At 35.4% G+C, this 22,400-nt stretch overlaps 1 protein-coding gene across 2 annotated transcripts in view; it reads right to left on the reverse strand.

The window, feature by feature from the left end:
• Window positions 1-1,789: 1,789 nt before the first annotated feature.
• The window catches only part of TMEM33 (transmembrane protein 33), a 33,337-nt gene continuing 12,726 nt past the window's right edge, over window positions 1,790-22,400 (reverse strand). For both annotated transcript variants that reach the window (XM_068543026.1, XM_068543025.1), the window contains exons 3-8: window positions 21,451-21,545; window positions 20,738-20,925; window positions 17,403-17,470; window positions 16,319-16,452; window positions 11,388-11,471; window positions 1,790-7,264 (exon numbers count right to left, since the gene is read on the reverse strand). In XM_068543026.1, the coding sequence (XP_068399127.1) occupies window positions 7,135-7,264; window positions 11,388-11,471; window positions 16,319-16,452; window positions 17,403-17,470; window positions 20,738-20,925; window positions 21,451-21,545 (699 nt within the window). In that variant the 3' untranslated portion in view covers window positions 1,790-7,134. The remainder of the gene's footprint in view (window positions 7,265-11,387; window positions 11,472-16,318; window positions 16,453-17,402; window positions 17,471-20,737; window positions 20,926-21,450; window positions 21,546-22,400) is intronic.

Genomic DNA, 22,400 nt, shown 5'->3' on the forward strand with positions numbered 1-22,400 from the left:
GTGTAGGAGGTTCTGTCCCCATGGATTTGGGTTGCACTGCCCTCCCAGCACGTGAGTTCGTTCACCAATCTGGCAGCTTTCCAAAGCCCACAGTTCAGGGATTTTCATGGAGGCTTCATTATATAGGCATGATCAATTATTAACTCCATCTCCAGCTTCTTCTCCCAGGAGGAAGGTGGTGGTGTTACCGAACTCAGGTCCTGCTGCTCGCCGCTGGAATGCCAATACTCAAGAGATGAAAGTGCTGGTTGGAAAGGAAAAGTCGCTTTATTCAGGAAGCAATCCGGGGAGAAGACGGACTGGTGTCCAAAAATCAACTTTGAAGATTCTGCTTGATCATGAAAGTTTTTTTTTTTTTTTTTTTAATGAATTTATTTATTTATTTATTTTTGGCTGTGTTGGGTCTTCGTTTCTGTGCATGGGCTTTCTCCAGTTGTGGCGAGCGGGGGCCACTCTTCATCGCGGTGCGCGGGCCTCTCTGTCGCGGCCTCTCCCGTTGCGGAGCACAGGCTCCAGACGTGCAGGCTCAGTAGCTGTGGCTCACGGGCCTAGTTGCTCCGCGGCATGTGGGATCTTCCCAGACCAGGGCTCGAACCCGTGTCCCCTGCATTGGCAGGCAGATTCTCAACCACTGCGCCACCAGGGAAGCCCGACCATGAAAGTTTTTAAAGGGAGAATCATTTGGGGAAGAGGGATCTGACTTCCCCTGTGCACTTTCTTCTGATTGGTCTATGGTGAGGTAACAGAGCTGTGTTCAAGGAATCTTGTGCTCAGCCTTAAGTTACCATTCTCCACCCAAGTGGGGGCCATAGTTCCTACAGAACTCAAAGGTACTGTTATATTCCTTAAGGAGGAACCAGGACCCTGCCCCACAGCTGCACGATTGTTTCCTGACTGCTCCCCCTTTGTTTCTGCTTTCCCTCTCCTTCCCTGATAAGCAATGGCTGACCACTTCTTTTGAGGAGTCACTCCATTCAACCAGGCTTGGGGAATGAGATGACCTTTCCTTCCCCAAAGCTCAGAATTATTTCCTATACAGCTTCAAATATTCCCATATGCTCAGGGAAAGAGCATTATGAATTAACAATGTATATGTTCATAAGAGCCTATACCACTGAATCTTTAGGAAATCAATTCTCCTAACACTCAATTTATTGAGCTATCAAACACTTTTCCCCTTACATGGACAACTCATTTACGAATTCAATATTTATTCACCTCTCAAAATTGCCTTTATACAACTGATTTCCATAATGCCTCTTAGACTATAATCTCTAAGTGGACAAGGATTTAACTCGCTTGTTCAGTGTTTTGCTTAGTACCAGTTATTAAAACTGCCACATAAAATATCTGCCAACTCTAAACATCTGGAAGGGAAATATATTCCTCTATGTTATCCTGCGTTGATTTATGACTCTGAATATACTGCATATTGTGAATCATTTTAGGGTTACAAATAACTCATCCACCAGGCTGTAAATTTCACTAGACAAAGAAGTACAGGAGAGCAAGCAAGCGAACAGCTGAGAGATGCACTATAATTTTTCTTTTCTTTCCAGTTTCACCTTAGACCACATTTGTTTTTTCCAGTCTCATACTAGATCACAAAATTACACCAGTTCTATTGTTTGTGATGAACTGAAGACAAAAAAAAGAAGTTCAAATTCACCTTATTCTAACAATAAGGCAAGGAAGAGCAATGGAAAGCTAAATTCTAATTGTAAATGTTTTTTTGCAACATAACATTTTCAAATCAGCTTAAATCCAGAGAAAATTTTTTTTTATTATGCAATTTGATTTTTACATCAATAAAATCTTAGGTATAACAATACAGATGAGGGAACAACAATTTAATATGTATTGAAATAAATATTAGATATACAAAGCACATACAGTGAAAAAGGGTCACAATAAATTACAAGTGGAGACATTATTTTGCTCAATCACCAAAGAAAGCCCTTGACACTTCCAATTTCACACCATCAAATTTATCATTCTTGCTGATTTAAGCAGAACACAAACCAAATATGGATCCCAGGGCTTACTTTCACAGGTACCAGCACAGATAATTTAGTACGGTGATTCAATTTGAGAATCAGTAGGGACCAGTAAATCACTGCATAAAAGAAAGAGTGAATGAGGTCCTTTTTCCTTAGTGTCAGCAGGCTAGGATTATTATGTTTATTAGATTTTCTTGAAAGGAGTTCACATTTTCTCAAATATTCAGGAGCAATATTATGTCCCCTCTGAGCCCTACATTAGCATTTATGTGCTTTGATCTTGAATACAGGGGAATGATGAATTTTTCAATTTATTTTATAAATTTATACAGTCTGGATAGTATTGGCCTGAAGAGTATGTAACTCCCCAACCTATATAATATTAGATATTAAAAATGGATTCAAAAGAAGTTACTAAGAAATGCTGACATACTGTGTATACAAATTTTTTAGTTCAATATATCCCATTATATAGAGCACCAGAAGTAATGCATTTATATATCAAGCAGTTTTTTATGACTCTCTTTCTAATCCTTGTGACCCTTTTACATTTGTTCCAATATATACACATCACAAATGTTATCTGCCCAAGACTTTGCCCATCTGGTCTCAACTTACAGATACATACGCAAGCAAAAATTCATATCAAAAGCATTTGTCTTAAAGTTACAAAAAAAAATAGTCTAGGTTGGAACTAAACTGTCATGAACCAAGGAAAAAAAATGGTTAGTTTAAAAGTACTGAGCATATCAAAAAAGTAGCTCCGGAAAACTATGATGGAAAAAGTGAAATGATTCTTGGGCCTTTCCTTCTTCTGGAATGTGAGCTAATTTTTAGATTCCAGCAAAGATACCTAATAATAATTTTTCTCTATCATTTTCTAAGAAAAAGAATCTGTTTTAGACTAAAAAAATACTGTACTTTACCTCTTGTCACATCAACTCAAATTCAGTGCAGGTCAGTTTTCCTATTTGCATTGCACAACAGGAGAGAGACTACTCTACAGTTAATCCCTCACACAGGGATGTGTTCCTTTCTAAGAACCCTCCCGAATACCACCTCTGAAGATAAACATATCATAGAATAATTACTACCAGGAAGCCTCCCAAACTTTTAGCAGCTCCTTTCTTATCCTTAATATCAGATCCAATCACAACTTTCCACCCAGAATATTGTAACAGGCCTGCTCATTGCAACAATCTCTGGAAATAACTCCCGGATTTATAAAACATATATGCCTTTGGTATATTATCTGTTGAGCTACACTATCATATATCCACTGTAGAATTCTCTTAACTCTAGAGAAATTCCAACGAGATGATAAGTGAAACTAACAATAGTTGTCTCTGCAACTCAAACTGAATTTACAAATCTAGGTACCATTCCTAATATCCAAAAATTTCAATATGCTTTTGTATTATTGTGAAAAGTCTAAATTTTAAGAGATGGAACTAGTTACACCTTGTACACCTACAAAATGAACATGAACAAATTTTAAGTACCATTTTTCTATATACCTGAAATGAAGGAGAAAGAGCAATTTTATAATTGATGTGTTTAGGTAATTTAGGCACTTATGAAAACAAAAACAAAAACAGCAGAGAGATCATGATCTGAATAACACCAATAATTGTGGCCTATTCTATTATTTACCTAGAAAGCAGATATTAACAGGGTACTTCTTCCAGCTTTTGAACATTTCAACATTTTAAAAATGCACTCATAGTAAATGCTTACTAAATATTTACTGAATATTGAATAATTACATATTAAAGAGTCATGGAATTCAGGTCCTTAGTTTTATGCTGACTCAGGATTTAGTGGCATTTAACCTTCCAACATGGCACGTAAAACAGCTGAGGACTACTTGAGGAAAGAGTGCCACCTACTGCTCATAAACATAACTGTGGTTACTTTCTCCCTTGACGTTTTCATTACAGAATAAAAACCAGTCTCAATTTGGGTGACAGCAATGAGGCTAGCAGATCAAAAGGGGATTTGGGTAGATGGGTGGATGGGAGCTTCAGAACTATATTAATTAAAACAGATTCCTTAGCATTAGATAAGGATCTTTACCACAATCCCTCAAAATTAATTTCATTCTTATCTCAAACTTAAAGAAAGCAAAAACTCTCAGTTCTGCTCGCAGCATTATATACACACCTATTTTCCTTTTTAGGATGAATAATATTCATGTCCTAAACTCACAAACCTAGACTGATTTTTGATCCTGATTTTTAGGAGGAAAAGAAGTATTCTGATAGCTTTACAATTCTTAGTTATACAACAGACCATAAATCCTTCACAACTTCTGGTTTAATGTTAAGCATGCCTTGATTTTCCCCATAAGGGAGGTTCCCAAATAACTAAATTCAATTTTTTTTAAAAAAAAGGCTAGCTTTCTTTCTTGCTTACTTCTTCTAGGAGCATCTACCTTCGTGAATTTTACCCCAAGAAAATTTAAATACAAATTGTTATTTATGAAATTTCTCTTTAGACTGATGTTAAATAGTTAAAATTCATGAGGAGTCAAGTATACAAATGGAATATAGAATCTTTGTTAGAAATAAAGTAGATTTTGTTCCACCTGTCCAAGAAGGTTTAATATCTAAAAGTGCTAGAAGAACAGCAGCACTATACCACTTCCTAAAGAATTAGATATTCTGGATGTTAAATCAACTTTTTTTTAAACCTGTAAGTAAAAATAAATTCAGCTATGCAGCTATAACTTCTCCTAGTACATTCATTCTATATACTCTATTTCCTTAATTTTAATTTGATAGATATGCAAGTTACCCTATAATTTCAGATGTCAAATTAGCTAGTTGTATGTATTCATACTGCAAAATTCCTAACTACATGTTCATGCTAACTAAACATCTAGTAATGCTCAAATTTTAAGATTTATTTTTTCATGAGTTTAGGAGTATTTTGTTTATAAATCAAGCCTTCCTTTAAAGAACATGAGCATATCAGAAATATAACTCCATTATGTGATAAAAGCACTGACTTTTGAAGCACAGAGGGTTTTAAATTGTAATAGTATTAATGTTAAAATCTTGTTGTTAAACATGAATTATTTCCTTTAGGAAAATCCTTTTGACCAATAGTAATTTTCAACGTAAAGAGGAAAAACTAAAAACAGAGGCATACTTATAGATCATTCAAAGAAACATCATGGTAGAAACAGAGCACACAAAAAGAAAATTAATAAACGGAAAAACTGGTGAAATGTGAGTAAGTTCTGTACCTTAATAGTTAATAGCATTGTTCCAGGGTTAATTTCTTAGTTGTGATAAATGTTGTATAGTTATGGAAGCTGTTAACACAAGGAGAAGCTGAGTAAAGGGTATATAGGAACTCTCTTTACTATTTTTTACAACTCTTCTACAAATCTAAAATTATCTCAAGATTTAAAAAAATTGTAAAAGCAAACAAAAACACCTAGTAACTTAAAAGTATGCCTTCAGCTGCCAAAATTTCTTGATACAATTCAAATTTTTAAAAACGTCATTAGAAATCAATAATATATTGTTTACTTAACCTTATAATTACTTTATTGCTCTAGAAAATTTAGTTTTTAAAACCATCAGATAGTGATACATAGTGATAGTGAGACTGCCCCACCCCTACAATCAACTGTATATTACGAGGCTTCTCTAACTTAGTAGATAAATATTACAAAATTACAAAAATAGCTGGTGACAGTTGAGCTATCAAGTAGGTATCACATTTCTATAGATCAAAAAGTTGAATAAAAAGAAAACTGATGTTACTGGTAAGTCACTGAGTATACTGGAGAAATCCAAGTTACATGCACATAGAAGAAAACTGGTCACAAAAAAACTGTTAATTACTCTGTATTTACATTTTGCAAGGTTTTAAACATTTCCAATCATGCAACAATAAAGATCAGAATGAATTTTAAAAAGGAGTTAATGGAAGCTCAACGAACACATTTAACATATTATACAACTCAAATCACAGTTGCATAATACATCCAATCCCCCCAAATGCAGCTGTGCGTTACACCACCGAAACGCACACTATTCCCCCCACAACTCCTCCCCTGGCTCCATTCCCAGGCAATAACCTTTCCTATAAACCTTTCTATTTAACCTTTTAAGTCAGATTTGATGGGTAAGTATGTATAATCTTCGTTATTTCAGAACAAAGTTTAGTCATACACTCAATCTTCAGTTACATTCCTTTCAAAAGGCATCTGAATTGCTGCAACTGTCTATGAAAATCAAGCCTAAGAAACCGAGAAAACTGGCAGTCAAGAATCTGATCTAAATAATTGTATAAATTACAGTAATACTAAAACCTATGTGCCCACATTTCTAAAAGAAGGATTTCCTATTTGAGAAATGTTACTCAATGGGTCTGTGAAAGGAAAAGTGTCCGACTACTGTATTGCTCTCTGATGTAAAACGCTTAGGTGACCACAAATATTTACCCAATTGGTTAACAAGCTTTCAGTTGGGCCTTTAAAAAAAAAAATATTCAAAGCCACAGAAGTAATTATGAAAATAAAATTTTGGAAGGTCATAGTATAAGATACATATAGAATTCCTATTATAACAGTATATCCAAAATAAATCTGTCCTAACAAAGCAGCACAAAATCAATTTAAAAGCAATTTGAAATTAAATACAGTGGGAAGTGTTTTTGTTAAAATCATCAGCCAAAATTACTGAATGGCAAAAGAATACTGTCTCAAAATATACTGAATTTACATGTTAATGTTACTATAATGAACTCATGCCAGATATAAATTCAGGTTACCAATTAGATGAGATGAAAACAAATTTTAGAGCTATTTTTACCAGAGAAATAAATGTACTTCATGATAAAGGCACAACAGCATCTAAAGAATTTTTGATACATTTATCACAAGATTCAAACTTCCCTAACTATTAACAATACATTACAATAAAGTTTCTCAGAAAGTGTTTAAAAGGCTTGATTTAACATGCCAGGAAAATGATCATTTTTCTTTTGAGATGCATTTATGTAAATTATGTAAATTGCATTGAGGTCAGTTTTACACCTGGAATTAACCATCCGTAGCAGAAGTACCAGCAGCTAACAATGCTTATTTATATTATATATAACTTAGCTGGATGTTAAACTATGCAACTGTTGGTGCCAGTCTGCTTATAAAGGCAATGCTCTGGAGACAAAGTCTTCTCACAAACAGTGGGCAAGCAGGTTTCATTATTAGATGTTCAACAACAATCCTCAGTTCATTAAACAAGGTCCTGCAACATAAAATAGTTTTCTTTCAGGAACCCAATGAAAAAGCAACGTAAGGCAAGAGCAAATGCTAATGAAGGACTTCCCCACAGCCATTAAAGAATTTGAAGAAGTAAAAGAAGTAACCAGGATGCACTGTAGGGAACATACAAAGTAAAATTCCCCAAATCAACACCTGTTTCCTTTTTTGGGGAAAAAAAATCATTCAACAAAAGCATTTAATAAATGGCTCTCTCTGAGGGCTGAGATTAGGGATTATCTGTATCTTCTTTACAGTTGAGTCACATAATTTTCACGTTTGACTTAGGCAAATTCAACTAGTTCTAAAAAAGAGACCAAGAAAGTGAAAATTATATAATATGAGCAATCCTACCTACTATTTCCTTAAAAGAACATACTGCCTCTTAGAGCTTTCCTCATCTGAAAAATGGGGTTATGTACTTATTGGAGTCATAGTGAAGTTTAAATGAGACAACACAGAAGATGCTCAATAAATGTTACCTCCCAACTGGATCATTCCATTGATCAAATAAGCTCTTGTTTGCCTTCAGACTAAATCCCACCTCCTCAACATCCCATGCCTTCTGCAATCCTGTCTCAGTTGAATTTCCTGCTTCATCTCCTACCACTCTCTGCCATGATGCCCATGTTACGCTGCCTGTTTTGAGCCCAGGCTGGTTGTGGATCACGACTTTGCCTTAACTGTGCCACTTGCCTATGAAGTACTCTTTATTACATACTGTAATCACACACACATCACACATATTGTACAGGTTAGTAGACACAAAATCATGTATACTGTACTGTAATTTATAAGTGCTTTAAAGAATCATCAAGGATAATTTTGGCTGTTCATAATTTATGTGCTGACTCATCCTACATAAAGACACAACTTCTACCTTCTTGTATGCTCTGTGTTATTTTTATGGTTAGGAGAAGGCAATAATCTGTTTTTTAAAAGGATGTAATACACTCTCACACAAAAACAGGAAGAAAATTTGGAAAGATGCACATTTATCTAAAAACCTGCCCTTCCTCTTGTATCTCCTATCTTTGTGACAGCCGCATTACTCATGACTCTCCAAGGTTCCCAGGCCAGACACCTGGAGGTCTTCTTTATCTTATTCTTCTTCCCTAAGCCCCAAGTTCCAACCCTCCTAAATAGCTTACAAATTTATCCCTTTTTTTTACCACTGAATTAGTTCAGGCTCTGGACTTCTCTAACAGTTTCCAAATTGGTCTTTTTGTCCTTTTGGTGAGCCTGAAATCCATCTTCTGGAACAGTATTTCTAAATCAGACCTTATCGTGTTCTCAACCCCTCCACATTACAAACTTCAAATGCTCTTCCTACCTTAGAATAAAGTCTAAACCCTTCCACATGATCTAGTTCCTGTCTCCCTTTCTGGGCACAGATCTTCACTACTTCCCTATATACTTCCTCAACTCAAGTGACAACTACTGGCATGCCAAGCGCATTCAGGCACCCACATGCCAGAACTCTAGACTTCAGAAGGCTTGGCCTTCTATTACCACCTCCTCCGTGAATTCTCATCTGTCTCCCTCTGCACTCTGTGCCTTCACAGCACCTTCATCATCACACTGACTTATGTAGCTATCTAATTCACTCAGCTCTAAGTCCCTAGAAAGCAGGTATTTCAATCCCACATTAAACTTGTTATCATCAACACACAATCACTGTCTTCGGAATAAATGAGGCTAATGAATCAAGTTAGAGGGCATCCTGAAAACACTCTAGTTAAACCCCTTCAGGTTACCGATGAGGCATGCCTCATTCTCGTATTCATGGTTCTATCCCCGGCATAAACAACAGCACTTTCAGTGGTGATGAAAAGGTCCATCTGTTTGTCCCATGCAGCGGCCATCAGCCACGCATGGCTTCTGAGCGCTTAACAATATGGTTAGTGTTGACTCAGGAACTGAGTTTTAAATTTTATAAATTTTAATTAATTTAAATTTAAATGGTCAAATGTGGCTAGTGGCTGCTCTATTAGCACAGCTCTGCACAATCTACACTCGACATGAACAAAGGACTCATACCACTAACTTGAGAATAAATGTCGTGATAAGTGAACATGGTACAAACTGGCTATATAGACTGTCTCATAACCCTTAATAAAAAAAAGTACAGTGTAGAAAATGTAGTTTTATATCCTGCTTATCAATATTTATAAGCCCAAATATTTTCCATTACCTTTCCACTGTTTTGATTAAAACGTGTGCTAATGCGAGATGTTTATTAGCACATATTTGTGTTATCTTATAGCACTGCTATCCTTTCTTTTCTATTCCGCTGAACACTTCTACATTTTTATAGGTGATGATATGATTTAAGGATATGTGGAGAAAACAGAAGCAGAGAAGAAGAGGAAATAAAGAAGCAGAGAAAAACAAATCTACTGATGAAAACTGGATGCCAGGGTAGGGAACCAGAATATAATGTCTAAAATGAATACAAGAACCAGAAAGAAAAAGGGAAAAACTCATGGAATCAAGTAAAATTAAAGGTTTATCTTTGACTAGGAACTCATTAAGAACCTATGTCTAAAGAAAATAAGCTCTATTTTAGGAAGTACTGTGAAAAAGACATTGTCTGTGAGAGCATAAAAACCCCTTCAAAGGAGAATCAGAAGCATAAAAAAAGAAAAATAAACTATTTATTAAGAACCTAATAGAATCTAAGCACTTTTAAAAACATTACTTCATTTCACCTCCAGAAGGAGGTTTTTCTCTCTGTCAGTGAAGAAATTAAAATTTAAGTAACTCGCCTGAAGTCATAAGCTTGGCAAATGATGGACCAGCATTCAAATTCAGTTTTTACTTTGCTTGTGAAAATATAATAGAGATCATGCTAACACACTCACTGAATTTCTGGCTGAATTCTATTACATGATGAATTTATTTTAAACGTGAAAACAAAAACTATGTTAACATTAGTATCTGAGTAACATATTTAAGAAGCTATTAAAAACAGCTATTCAGGGACCTCCCTGGTGGCACAGTGGTTAAGAATCCGCCTGCCAATGCAGGGGACATGGATTTGAGCCCTGGTCTGGGAAGATCCCACATGCCACAGAGCAAGTAAGCCCGTGTGCCACAACTACTGAGCATGTGCTCTAGAGCCTGTGAGCCACAACTACTGAGCCCGCGCGCCTAGAGCCCGTGCTCCGCAAGAGAAGCCACCACGATGAAAAGCCCGCCAAAATAAATAAATAAATAAAATTTAAAAAAAGAAAAAAAAACAGCTATTCATTTTTGTTTTCTTCTAATTTTTGAGATCAGAAGGCATAATTTATTGTACATTAATTTAAGCCTCCGTGCCTCAATATTATGATAATTTACTAAAATATTTCTCTGCTTTTTCATTTTTCCACTCCAAACAATTCTGTACAAGGCTATCCTTCTTACCCTGAAACTCAAGAAGTTTTATGATATGGCTCCAATATACCTTTTAAATCTTTGCTCCAACCACTCACCATTCAAATTTCCCTTATAGTCAAATAGGTCTACTCAATGCCCCTTAAACTCTGCTTTTATCTTCTTGCCTCTGAACTTGTTCTGTTTTCCCACCTAAAATGCTTTTCCTTATTCTGTCTATTCAAAGGCTTTAATCCTTCTAGAACAAATTAAAATCTCTATTTTGTGAAACTTTCCTGGGCTCTTCTCTCTTCTGGCTCAATGACCTCTCCCCTGTTGTGGACTATAGTACTGATATAGTAGAATAAACATCACAATTCATCATAGATTGACACGTGAATACCATATCCTAAACTACTGCTTCCTTTCTTATTATTTGACATGTGTTTTTGTTTCTTCAACTAGGAAAGTGCCTTGAGAGTGGGACTTATGTCCTACACATTTTAAAACTCCTTAAGCTTTAGCACTGTTTTAGAAGTGGTCGAGAAAAGTCTAGTCTTAGTGTCTGAAAAGAAGTACAACCACCTCCTCATCAATCCTAGGTAGTTCTAAGGCCTAGAACTTAAATTCACAAAAACACTGCTTGCTTCTAAATTCTAACATAAAAGTTAAACAACTCTTAGAAGTTACAAATACTGTATTTCACAATACTCTTAATAAATAAAACAGGTTTAAACTAATCACCAGCTTACCGACAATACGGATTTCTTCGAGAGGAGTATCGAAGAGTAAGGAATCTATAGTATATAAAAGGCTGGAGCAAACTTCCTTGACCACTGAAATAAACAAATACAAGGGCAATAAATACACATCATCAATTCATATGTATACTCTCAAAATTTAAAGGCAATTTAATCGGAGAATGTGTGTCTTCATTCATCAAATGGTCACAGTAATATCTATCATACCTAAATCCAAGTTATTCATGTATTCATGTAGGTATTACTTTTTTAAAATTTTTAAAAGCTTTTAAATAAATCAGCAAATATTAAATAAATGTTTCAACAATTACCACTAATAATTGATAATAAAGTTTTAAAACTTTATAAGATATTTAAAATGAAAAGTAATTTATTTTATATAAGCAAATAAGAAAACTAATAAAACCACACAGGGTCACTAGTAAATTTACATAGCCTACACTATTTATTTTTCTTGGTTTAAAAAACAATGACAAGGGGCTTCCCTGGTGGCGCAGTGGTTGAGAATCTGCCTGCTAATGCAGGGGACACGGGTTCGAGCCCTGGTCTGGGAAGATCCCACATGCCGCGTAGCAACTGGGCCCGTGAGCCACAGCTACTGAGCCTGCGCCTCTGGAGCCTGTGCTCGGCAACAAGAGAGGCCGCGATAGTGAGAGGCCCGCGCACCGCGATGAAGAGCGGCCCCCGCTTGCCGCAACTGGAGAAAGCCCTCGCACAGAAACTAAGACCCAACACAGCCATAAATAAATAAATAAATAAATAAAAATTAAAAAAAAAAAAAAACAATGACAATACCTCAAGAGTCGTATATATGTTTATGAAATTCTAAGTCTGGAATACTTTCCTAGGAAAAACTATCTTAAGATATTCACTAAAATAACTACAGATAAAATGGAGCAACAAACTAACATGGATAGTTAGGTAGCAGGGCTAAGTAAATCATATGTTTGACGGACTTGGTATGCAACTACTTAAAATCTTGACTATGAAAACTACACAGTAACTCTGAAGAAAGCAGAATATAAAGCTATACATATTACTACAACTATATTTTAAAACATTTTTGGGGAATAAATGCATTAAGATGCTAAATATGGTTTGTTTTTTAGGTTAAATTTTTTTAGTCCCACCCCTCACCCCCAACCCCCCTTTTTATTTTTGGCCACACTGTGCGGCTTGCGGATTCTTAGTTCCCCAACCAGGGATCAAACCTGGGCCCCTGCAGTGGAAGCGTGGAGTCCCAACCACTGGACCACCAGGGAAGTCCCTTTTTTAGCCTTTTTTCCCCTAAACTGTGTGATATTACTGTCATAATAAAAATTTACACGATTACAAACTTATAATTAAATGTTATATCCACCTTCCCCAATAAATCACATAAAACTTTAACTCTTTAAATTGAGAAATTCACGTATTACAGAAAATGTAAGTAGAAAAGAATATTCAATGAAAAACAAATTTTCCATCAGCCAAGTTAGTTTCTTCCTCAAAGTCATAGCAGTCTCTAATACATCCTTCCAGAAATTTACATAAACAAGTGTATATAATGACTAACATACAGTGCTCATTTTGTAATGCACTGAACCATTTAACTCTAGGAGGGAAGTGGTATTATCATTCTGATTTTAAAGATGAAGAAACTGAGGCAGAAAGAAATATACATGTCTTTAAACACACACACCCCAAAATATAAATGGGGAATACCCTACACAGTTCTCAACCACTTTTAAACTTATTATATCTTGGAGATCATCCCCTATCACAACACATAAATTACCTCATTCTTTTCACAGCTTCAAATATTCCACCTTATGCATGTACTATTAGGTAACAGCTCTCTACTAATGAATAAAACTACAATGATCATCCTTTTACTTGTCTTTGCACATGTGTGCATGTATATGTAAGATAAACTCATACACTACATGTATAAGAAAATTCATAGAATGTTCACTTTTAAATACAGAGCTTTATGCATTACAGCTACAAGTTTAACTTAATAAAGCCTTCTAATATCAGACTGTGCTTCTACCATGAAAGGTAGCATTTAAGGAATAATGACTTAAAATTGTTTTTAATTTTACAGTTTGTGTTGTGGTCAAGTGACACACTTGAAACATTAATAGCTTTTCTTATTAGGGATTGAATAAAACTTTATTACTTAATTTTAATTTTTTAGAATAACAAAGTGATTCCCCTATTTAAATATTTTTGGTAAATTCTCATTTCCTTTACAATCTTAAAAATTAAAATCAACTTGTATGTAAGTGTTTAAATAAAAGATTAAGTAGCACAATTGACTTAATATACCAATATAGTCAAAACTTGGTGCTCCAACAAAAAATTTACTACAGTTCCAAAAATGAGGCTATTTTTCGGGGTGGGGGGCTGTGTTGGGTCTTCACTGCTGCGCATGGGCTTTCTCTAGTTGCGGCGAGCGGGGGCTACTCTTCGTTGTGGCTCACGGGCTCTAGAGTGCAGGCTCAGTAGTTGTGGTGCACGGGCTTAGTTGCTCCGCGGCACGTGGGACCGTCCCAGACCAGGGATCAAACCTGTGTCCCCTGCATTGGCAGGCGGAGTCTTAACCACTGCGCCACCAGGGAAGTCCCCAAAATGAGGTTTTTGTTTAAGTGTGCCTGGCATCTCAGCATTTCATTATAATTCTCTTAAGCTTACCTAAAAGGAGAACAAATTATTTTGTTTATTAACCAGAATCTGGAGGTTTCAGATATAGTCACCAATTACCTCCACATAAAGAGTTAGTTTTGGTAGCTACATTTTAACTTTCACCCAGGTACATGAAACAAATCACAGAACCTCGTGTGACTCAAGACCAGATGACCCAAGAAACAGAAAAATGAGCAAGAAAGTAAGAGGGCAAAAGGTTCCTTTTACCAATTAAAATGTTTAAGTGTATGATCAGGATCACAAAAAAGAGATGAACTAACTTCTAGGGTGAAAATTTCAGAGTGGAATAATCGACAAATAGAGTTGCATCAAATTCTATACCTAACATTCATGGTACGTTACAACTAGAAGGATTTTTGGCAATTACTTATTTCAACTACTACTAATTTTTTAAGTGTAGAAAATCAAGGCCCAGAAGGCTAAGTTAGTGGTCAAATCAACCAGAATCTAGCTCCCAAACACCCAATAAGAAGTCTTCCCATTGTATCATTCCAGGACCCTATTTAGATTATATTATCTAGTTTGGAACCCCACAACTTAAGCAACATGTGGTGATCCTGGAGTTTTCAGAGGAAGATATTATTTATAAGAATGGTACAGATGCATTTATGAGGAAATCTAGAAAACTCTATTACCAGCTTAAAGAAAGACTGCTGAAGAAAGGAGTAACTGTCAGGTATATAAAAACCTTACTAGTTAACCAAGGTAATGAACATTAAAATGAAATATTTCATAGACAAAAACAAGTTTGTTACAAATTAATGAGATTATGGAAAACAGATAATACAGACCTATTAGAGGACAATTTGGTATGGTCTATTAAATATAAAATGCACCTAGCTTAGACTCAGCAAAAGTATACACTCACACAAAAGTATAAGCAGACAGGTAAAAAAATGTTTACTGCATCAACATTTGGAAAAGTAAAAATTTGGAAACAAATGGCCATCATCAGGGGAATGGGTAATAAAATGTAGCATAATATGATGGAACACTATACAGCCATTAAATGAAACAAACCAGAAATATGAATGTCATATAAATAGGTCACGAAAACATACTGTATGAACGAAAAAAGCAAGATGCAGACAATTGATGCTTTTGATATAAAATAAAAACTAAACAAAGGGACTTCCCAGGTGGCGCAGTGCTTAAGAATCTGCCTGCCAATGCAGGGGACACGGGTTTGAGCCCTGGTCCGGGAAGATCCCACATGCCACGGAGCAACTAAGCCTGTGTGCCACAACTACTGAGCCTGCACTCTAGAGCCCACGAGCCACAACTACTGAGCCCGTGTGCTGCAACTACTGAAGCCTGCACGCCTAGAGCCCATGCTCCGCAACAAAAGAGGCCACCACGATGAGAAGCCAGCACACCGCAACGGAGAGCAGCCCCCGCTCGCCTCAACTAGAGAAAGCCCGCGCGCAGCAATGAAGACCCAATGCAGCCAAAAATAAAATAAATTTATTAAAAAACCCCCAAAAAACTAAACAAAGCCCCGCACCCATAAAATAATAATATATATTTTCTATCCATCTGTGTAAGTACTTTAAAAGAACTACATACATGTACACGTATCAAACTCCTTAGCTCTGGGAAGGAGAGGACAGAATGCAACTAGGCTTCACAGTCAAATGGTATTTTAGCTTTTATTTGTAATGTCCTATTACTTGAGAAACTGAAAATTGAAAAAGCAATAATCTGGGCAGAAATGTGGTTTTAAAACTTAAATGCAAGAATATAGAGAGGTCAATACTATCCTGATGTTCTATTTTTAAAAGGAAGGCTTTCTTTATTCATGCATTCCTTCTATAATTAACATACAAACAAAATATGGAGGTGGCAGTAAGCAACTAACAATACCAGACCTTAATTTTTCAGATTTTTCTCTAGTATGGGACAAATCATCTCAATAATGTTAGAACGGACTAAACTAGCCTTCCTAAGATTCTTTCAAAATAGTTATTCCGAAATTAATTTTCAAAATGTTAAATGATAAATCACAAGGAATAATAAAGAAGACAAATGCCTAGGTTTACCACAGTAAACTACAGGAGTTTACTATACTCTCAGGTTCTCTACTATCATGTGAAAAGATGATTGCTAAGATCCATCTAAGCTCTGAATCTCAGTATGTACTTCAACAGATGTAAACAGGATAAAATTTGAGTTGACACATTTATTATGTTCACTTAAACACCAGCCTCCTAAAATAAATATATTTTTATTCTTACCTAAAAAGCATAAAAACTGTAGCAGGCATCAAGAATATTTCATTACAAGCAATGAATTTCAGAATATTCTGTTGATTAGTGCTTAATTTATCCAAGAGAGACCTCAGCAGAGGTAAACTATTTGAACCCTTTGCCTAAAACATAAGAAAACAAACATTAGAAATAACAAAAGCATTTTCGATCAATTATTTTCTTTCTTTAGATAAATTGCATATCCAATACACAATACAACCAAAAGACAATTATTTGAAAATGATGATATAAAAATTTACAAATTATTTAGGGACAAAAGTTAATGTATTTTCCTGCTTTATTCTATATTTGTAGAGTTAAATAGAGAAACAACTTCAATAAAAGTCCTTTTCATTCATAGACACTTTATCTTCCTTAAGAAAGATTAGATTATTTCAAGAAAAGTAGTGGTTATTTCTCTCCAACCATAACAAAACCTAGCTACCCAGAAATACAGTTAAAGTATCTGTGACTCCTTCGTTGATTAAAGGTAGAAATTACAGAGTCCAATTACTGCTGTGATCCGAGAACTACAGGAATAAGGAGGCCAACACATGGCAAAATTTTGGATATTTTAATTCAAATTTCAGTGCATATGCAGTCAATCTGCCTGGCACACTGAAGTTATTAAGCTTAATGTTCCAACCCAGTAATAAGAAAAAATTTTAGGAAAGTAGCAGTTCTGAACATCAGTGTAAAAGAAATTTGGTACACTCTACACACATGGTATGTTAAAATTACTGACAGAACAGAGATCTCTGACAACTTATCAAATCAAAAAGACATGATTTTTTTTTTTAATAAAAAGATCTATTTCAAACTTCAGAAATTACTCCAGGAACTGGGGGGTAAACTTAAATACAACCCCTTATCTACAAAATGCACTATTTTATTGAAACTTAAACAGTAAAAAATATCAAAACTTTCAAATCACGAATTTAGAGCAAGTTTGTACGGAATACAGGACCTTTTTGTGACAAATGCCCAAATGTCTTAAAATTCAAATTTGTGTCAACTATCTGTAAATCCAGGAGTCAAAAACAAAAAACAAAGCCAGGACAGTTTTACTTACATCGAGGACCTTTTTCGTGTATGTGGCAGCATGAAGTAAAGAAAATAACAAGACTGGGAAAATACTCACTGAAGAAAATAATTAAGGAAAACATTAAAAATTCATCAAGCACTTTGCAAAACAGGCTATGTATTATGGTCAAATATACAGATCTAAAATGGCATCTGCTAAAATGACTTCAGTGATGGCTTCTGGTCTACTGATACACTTCATAAAATGAAGGTTTTTTTAATCTGTAAAGAAGAAAGTCAACTTTCATTTCTTAAACCTCGTAGTTCTTTTTATGAAGAAAATAGTGAAAAAAGCTTTTTCACCTATTCCTAATGGATAAAATATTGCAAACATTGGCTAAATTAAGTTGAAATCTAGGCCATCTCAAAGCGTTAAGTAATACAGCTTTTAACCCTACAATGGCCATCCTGGACAGAATAACTTAGCCTTCAAATACCAAAATAGTCTTCTGTACTGCTTTCATCAACTCAATGGCTTAGGAAAGAGTATAGAGTAATGGTTTAAAGAGTAGTTCTCAAATTTTCCTCAACTAAAGATCTTTAATTCTTTCTTTCCTACAAGGACCCCATTATTTTGAGATATTGTTCCAATCAAGCTTTTACAGTTAATGTGTTCTCAGTCTGTACAAATAAAAAAGACAGTGTATATTTGGTTTTGTATTTAATCAACTGAGAGTCTCATCAGTTTAATTACAGACATGAGCAAAGAATCCTTATACTTGAGTTTCACTGTTTGGCTTTATGTCATAGATAAAATATACCATTTTCATTCAGCTTTTTGAAAAATGGAAATTGCTCAAAAGACTTTACAACAATTTCTGCTAGGTTGATAACAAAAAAACCCCACTTGTCCAAGTTATTTCCATGAAATGATATAGACAGTTAATTATGAAGGGCAAAAATACTTGTCCTAAAAATAGTAGCAATTTCTAAGAAATAAACCATTATATTTTTCTACACCAACTGAAAGCTTGGTGTGAGGGAAATGACCACTACAGCATAACCTGAGTATCAAATTCATTATAACCATAACTCATCATTTAAGACCCAAAGGTTCCTAAGTTCCAGGTGGCTAGTAAAACACTGACCTGTAGCCAAGTACTACAAGAATCCTAACTCTCTAATATAAATGTTCTCTGATTAATATCCTAATTCTTCTGTGCCACTCATAAAAATTAAGTAAAATGCCAATTTCCTGAGTAGAGATCATATATATACAGACACACACACACACACACACACACACAGTTTTACACTTTTAACAGAATCCTTAATTCAGAGTCAAGATATCTGGGTTTCACTCTTGGCTCTGACACTGACTTCATTTCCCAAGGCCAAGTTCCATCTTCTGTCATATGAATTTGCAGCGATCAAACCTAGGGATTTCTAATGAGTCTTACACCTCTAACATTCTATAGTTCACAAATCCTTGATAAGAGATTCATAACCTTAGCATTCACTGTTACGTTTAAACTATTTAGAAAACACAAGGGGTGAAAAGTGTACAATAGAAAAAGGACAATACAACACCTTTCTAAGAGCAAAGATCAGAACATGACTTTGGGATCACCTTTATTAACGTAATACCCAACTACTTTAGCAATCAGATTAGTATTTCTTGCCAATTAATAGTTTGTTATTCCCACTGCATACTCCCCCCTCCCCTCCCTGTAAGAACTTAAAGAACATTAAATCCTTAATCTCCAACATTCCCTAGAGATGGCCTAGCAACTAACTAATTGGATAGAAAAGGCAGAGAGGTTGTCTTCACTGTCATGAGTCATTTGGCACCGTCTCAGGATTCACTCAATAAAACTGTCCCAGAGGTCAGTATTGATGTATTCAATTTGCTCTACATTAATTATCTAGAAAACAAAGCTTCTATCATTTGTTTTTCTTTTCAAAGAAATTTTAAGCTAGTAAGGGCAGAAATATGAACCTCTATATAATTTCCCATCATATCTCAGAAAAGCAAGAATTTTAATATTGGTTATTATAAAGGACCTCAATGAATGTGGCTGACAAAAGCAGGTCAACCCGATGATATGCCAAACAAATGTGCTTATCATTTACAGTTGTAGTACAACAATTACCTAGTGAGTTTTACCTACATTACTACTCACTTGCCAATGTGATGCCACCAAGTTACTTTAAACTCTTTGAGCCTCAGTAGCCTTATCAATAATATAATGCTCACCATAATTTTTTTCAGAGTGTTGCAAGAATTAAGTATGCCAAGTCTGTATATACTGGCAAAATAGGTGCTCAAAAAAATGCCACTTTCCTCCTATTCTCTTTTCCTTAAAACTTATAAACAATCTATTTAAAATTTGATACTTCATGAACATAGAAAATATTATCTAAATAGGTAGTATTTAGTGTTAGAGATTATTTTATTGTGCTTTCCATTATGTACAGTTGTATCATAAATATTCAAGAACACTTAAGAACAGTACTTCTGAAAGTACAGAATACCTCCCTGAGGGATGATTCATAGGGGGGCAGGGGTGGGCGGTGGACAACCGATTAAAATGATTAAGTTTAGGGAACACTGATAACTCTTAGGTCTCAGAATGCACACTACCATATCAAAGGTCCTACAGTAAAGAAATCTATTCAACAGTGTTTAACCTATTGCTTCCCAAACATACCAAACTGCAGAATCCCTTCCCCTCCTTTTTAAGAATACCTACTTTTATCCCACAACATATTTTTGAAATGTATAAACATACAAATTCCAAATGAGTTATTTAATTCTCACTGGCTCCAGGTATCCATGTGTCCTTATATTCTGCTCTATCCATAGCAAATACTAATTTCTATTTATTTTATTGATTAATTATCCCATTCTCAGCTTAAGTAAGTTATTTCTTGATTAATTTCCATTTGTTTCTAGCTCACTGGGAGTTGAAAGAAAGAGCTGAGGATTTCTTTTTTCTTAAGGCAAGGCATCTGGGCATTTTCCCAAAGAATGTGTGAATTAAATGAAGGAAACATATATTAAAATAAGTCCTCCATAGGCTTGTGCTTTGAATCTGAATTTTAAAATATCCATTGCGAATAAAGAAGCTTACAAGAGGCAAGATCAAAGATACAAAGTTTAAAATTCCCAATCAGCTCTTCAAAATTTGGACTTCACATTTCAGAGTCAGAAATTCTTACACTTAATGTATCTTCATGCAAATGAAGCGCCAACAAACCAACCAACCCAGGCTTCATGGAACACCCTCATTGCTGAATCCTTCCTGCAGCAAAAAATAATAAGAAGAGATCTCCTATACACTCAGTAGGCAATTTCACTGTCAAAAAGGTACAAAAGGATACTTGTAACAGGGTAGGAATTGACAAAGATGAGTGAATACAACAGGTAGTGGCAGCTGTCCTCTAACAAAGCCTGGGCCAGGAATGCTCTGCTTAACTGGAAGTGTGGTAATCTTTGGTGCAGCCTCAGAGCACTAGTCAGAGCATTTGCCAGCAAAGCACGTTGGTAAAAGCTTGCCGCTTCATGCAACCTGCAAATTACCAGGAGAGAGGTTATCATGAGACGTAAACAACTACCTTGTCTCTTCCTCCTTTGTGAATTGCATCATAATTGCACAATACCTAAATCTATTACTTGTCAATAGTAAAAAAAAATTGCTTGACCCTATTATACCTTTTTAGAAGCATCACTTTATATATATACCCAACTGAATTTTTATTTATTTCTATTGAAGCATAGTTGATGTACAATACACAACTGAATTTTATAAAGCAGTCATTCTTCCTTTTAACAATCAAAAATGCAAAAAACCATGAACTTATCTCATCCCCACAACCATTTTCTCTCAATTTTCAAGGTGATGTTACTTTTCACAAAACACATGATATAAAATATACCTCCAGTTGGTATTACTAGAATATTAGTGCCTTAAGGATGAGACCTGTGTTTTATTTGTCCCTGAACCCCTTGCAGTTTAACAAGTGTGACACCTAAAAGGTATTCCAGAAAAAGTGAACAAGTGAATACCAAAGGCAGAAACATGTATAATACATACCCAAGAAGAGGCAGAACAAACAAAGCAGAGCAGTAAACTGTGAACAAGCGAGAAAGCCACATTGCCGTGTCCAGTTTATTGGCCATCAAGAATTGCTGAATGTAAAAAGAAAAATACTGTAGTAAATTAAGCTTGCAAATTATGTTTTTAAGGATTAATATTATGTAGTTTTATTCCTATTCAAAATGTCTCAATGCCCCTGTAGCAATTGTTTTTTTAAGATCATTAAGTGTAAACTCTTAGGGCAACTGTTTCATGTCTACGTTCAGTAACAAAGCCAAACTCCCTATAGTTTTTTTTTTTTTTAATAAGTTTGTTTGCGGTGGCTTCTTTGCTGCAAAGCATGGGCTTTAGGCGCGCGGGCTTCAGTAGTTGTGGCACTCGGGCTCAGTAGTTGTGGCTCGCGGGGTCTAGAGCACGGGCTCAGTAGTTGTGGCTCACAGGCTTAGTTGCTCCGCAGCATGTGGGATCTTCATGGACCGGGGCTTGAACTTGTGTCTCCTGCACTGGCAGGCGGATTCTTAACCACTGCGCCACCAGGGAAGTCCCCTCCTTATAGTTTTGATATGGAAAGCATAGGAAGTACTTAAATAGAAAAATACCAGTTGACATTTAAAAAAAAAAGACTAATTAGGCAAGAAAAGTTTAACTACAATTGTCTGTATTCCTTCAACACTTGTAATACTGGCTTCACCTACTTTAAAAGAACATTAAATAAGAACTAATTGCTCTCAAGAGAACCATAATGCCTATTCTTAGAAAAAAATCTCAAATTCAAACAGGCAAGTCTCAGGTCTGAGTAAAAAGGCATCACACAAAGCCAGTTTGGACTAAATCAACCTTACAAAGGAGAAATGTAAAACCATGGTAATAGTCACTTAGCCTCAGGATGATTTGCCAACATACACACAAAGGCCTGGCATACTGTAGGGGCTCAAAATATGGCTGTC

Source organism: Eschrichtius robustus, chromosome 4 (assembly GCF_028021215.1).
Source record: "Eschrichtius robustus isolate mEscRob2 chromosome 4, mEscRob2.pri, whole genome shotgun sequence".
NCBI lineage: Eukaryota > Metazoa > Chordata > Mammalia > Artiodactyla > Eschrichtiidae > Eschrichtius > Eschrichtius robustus.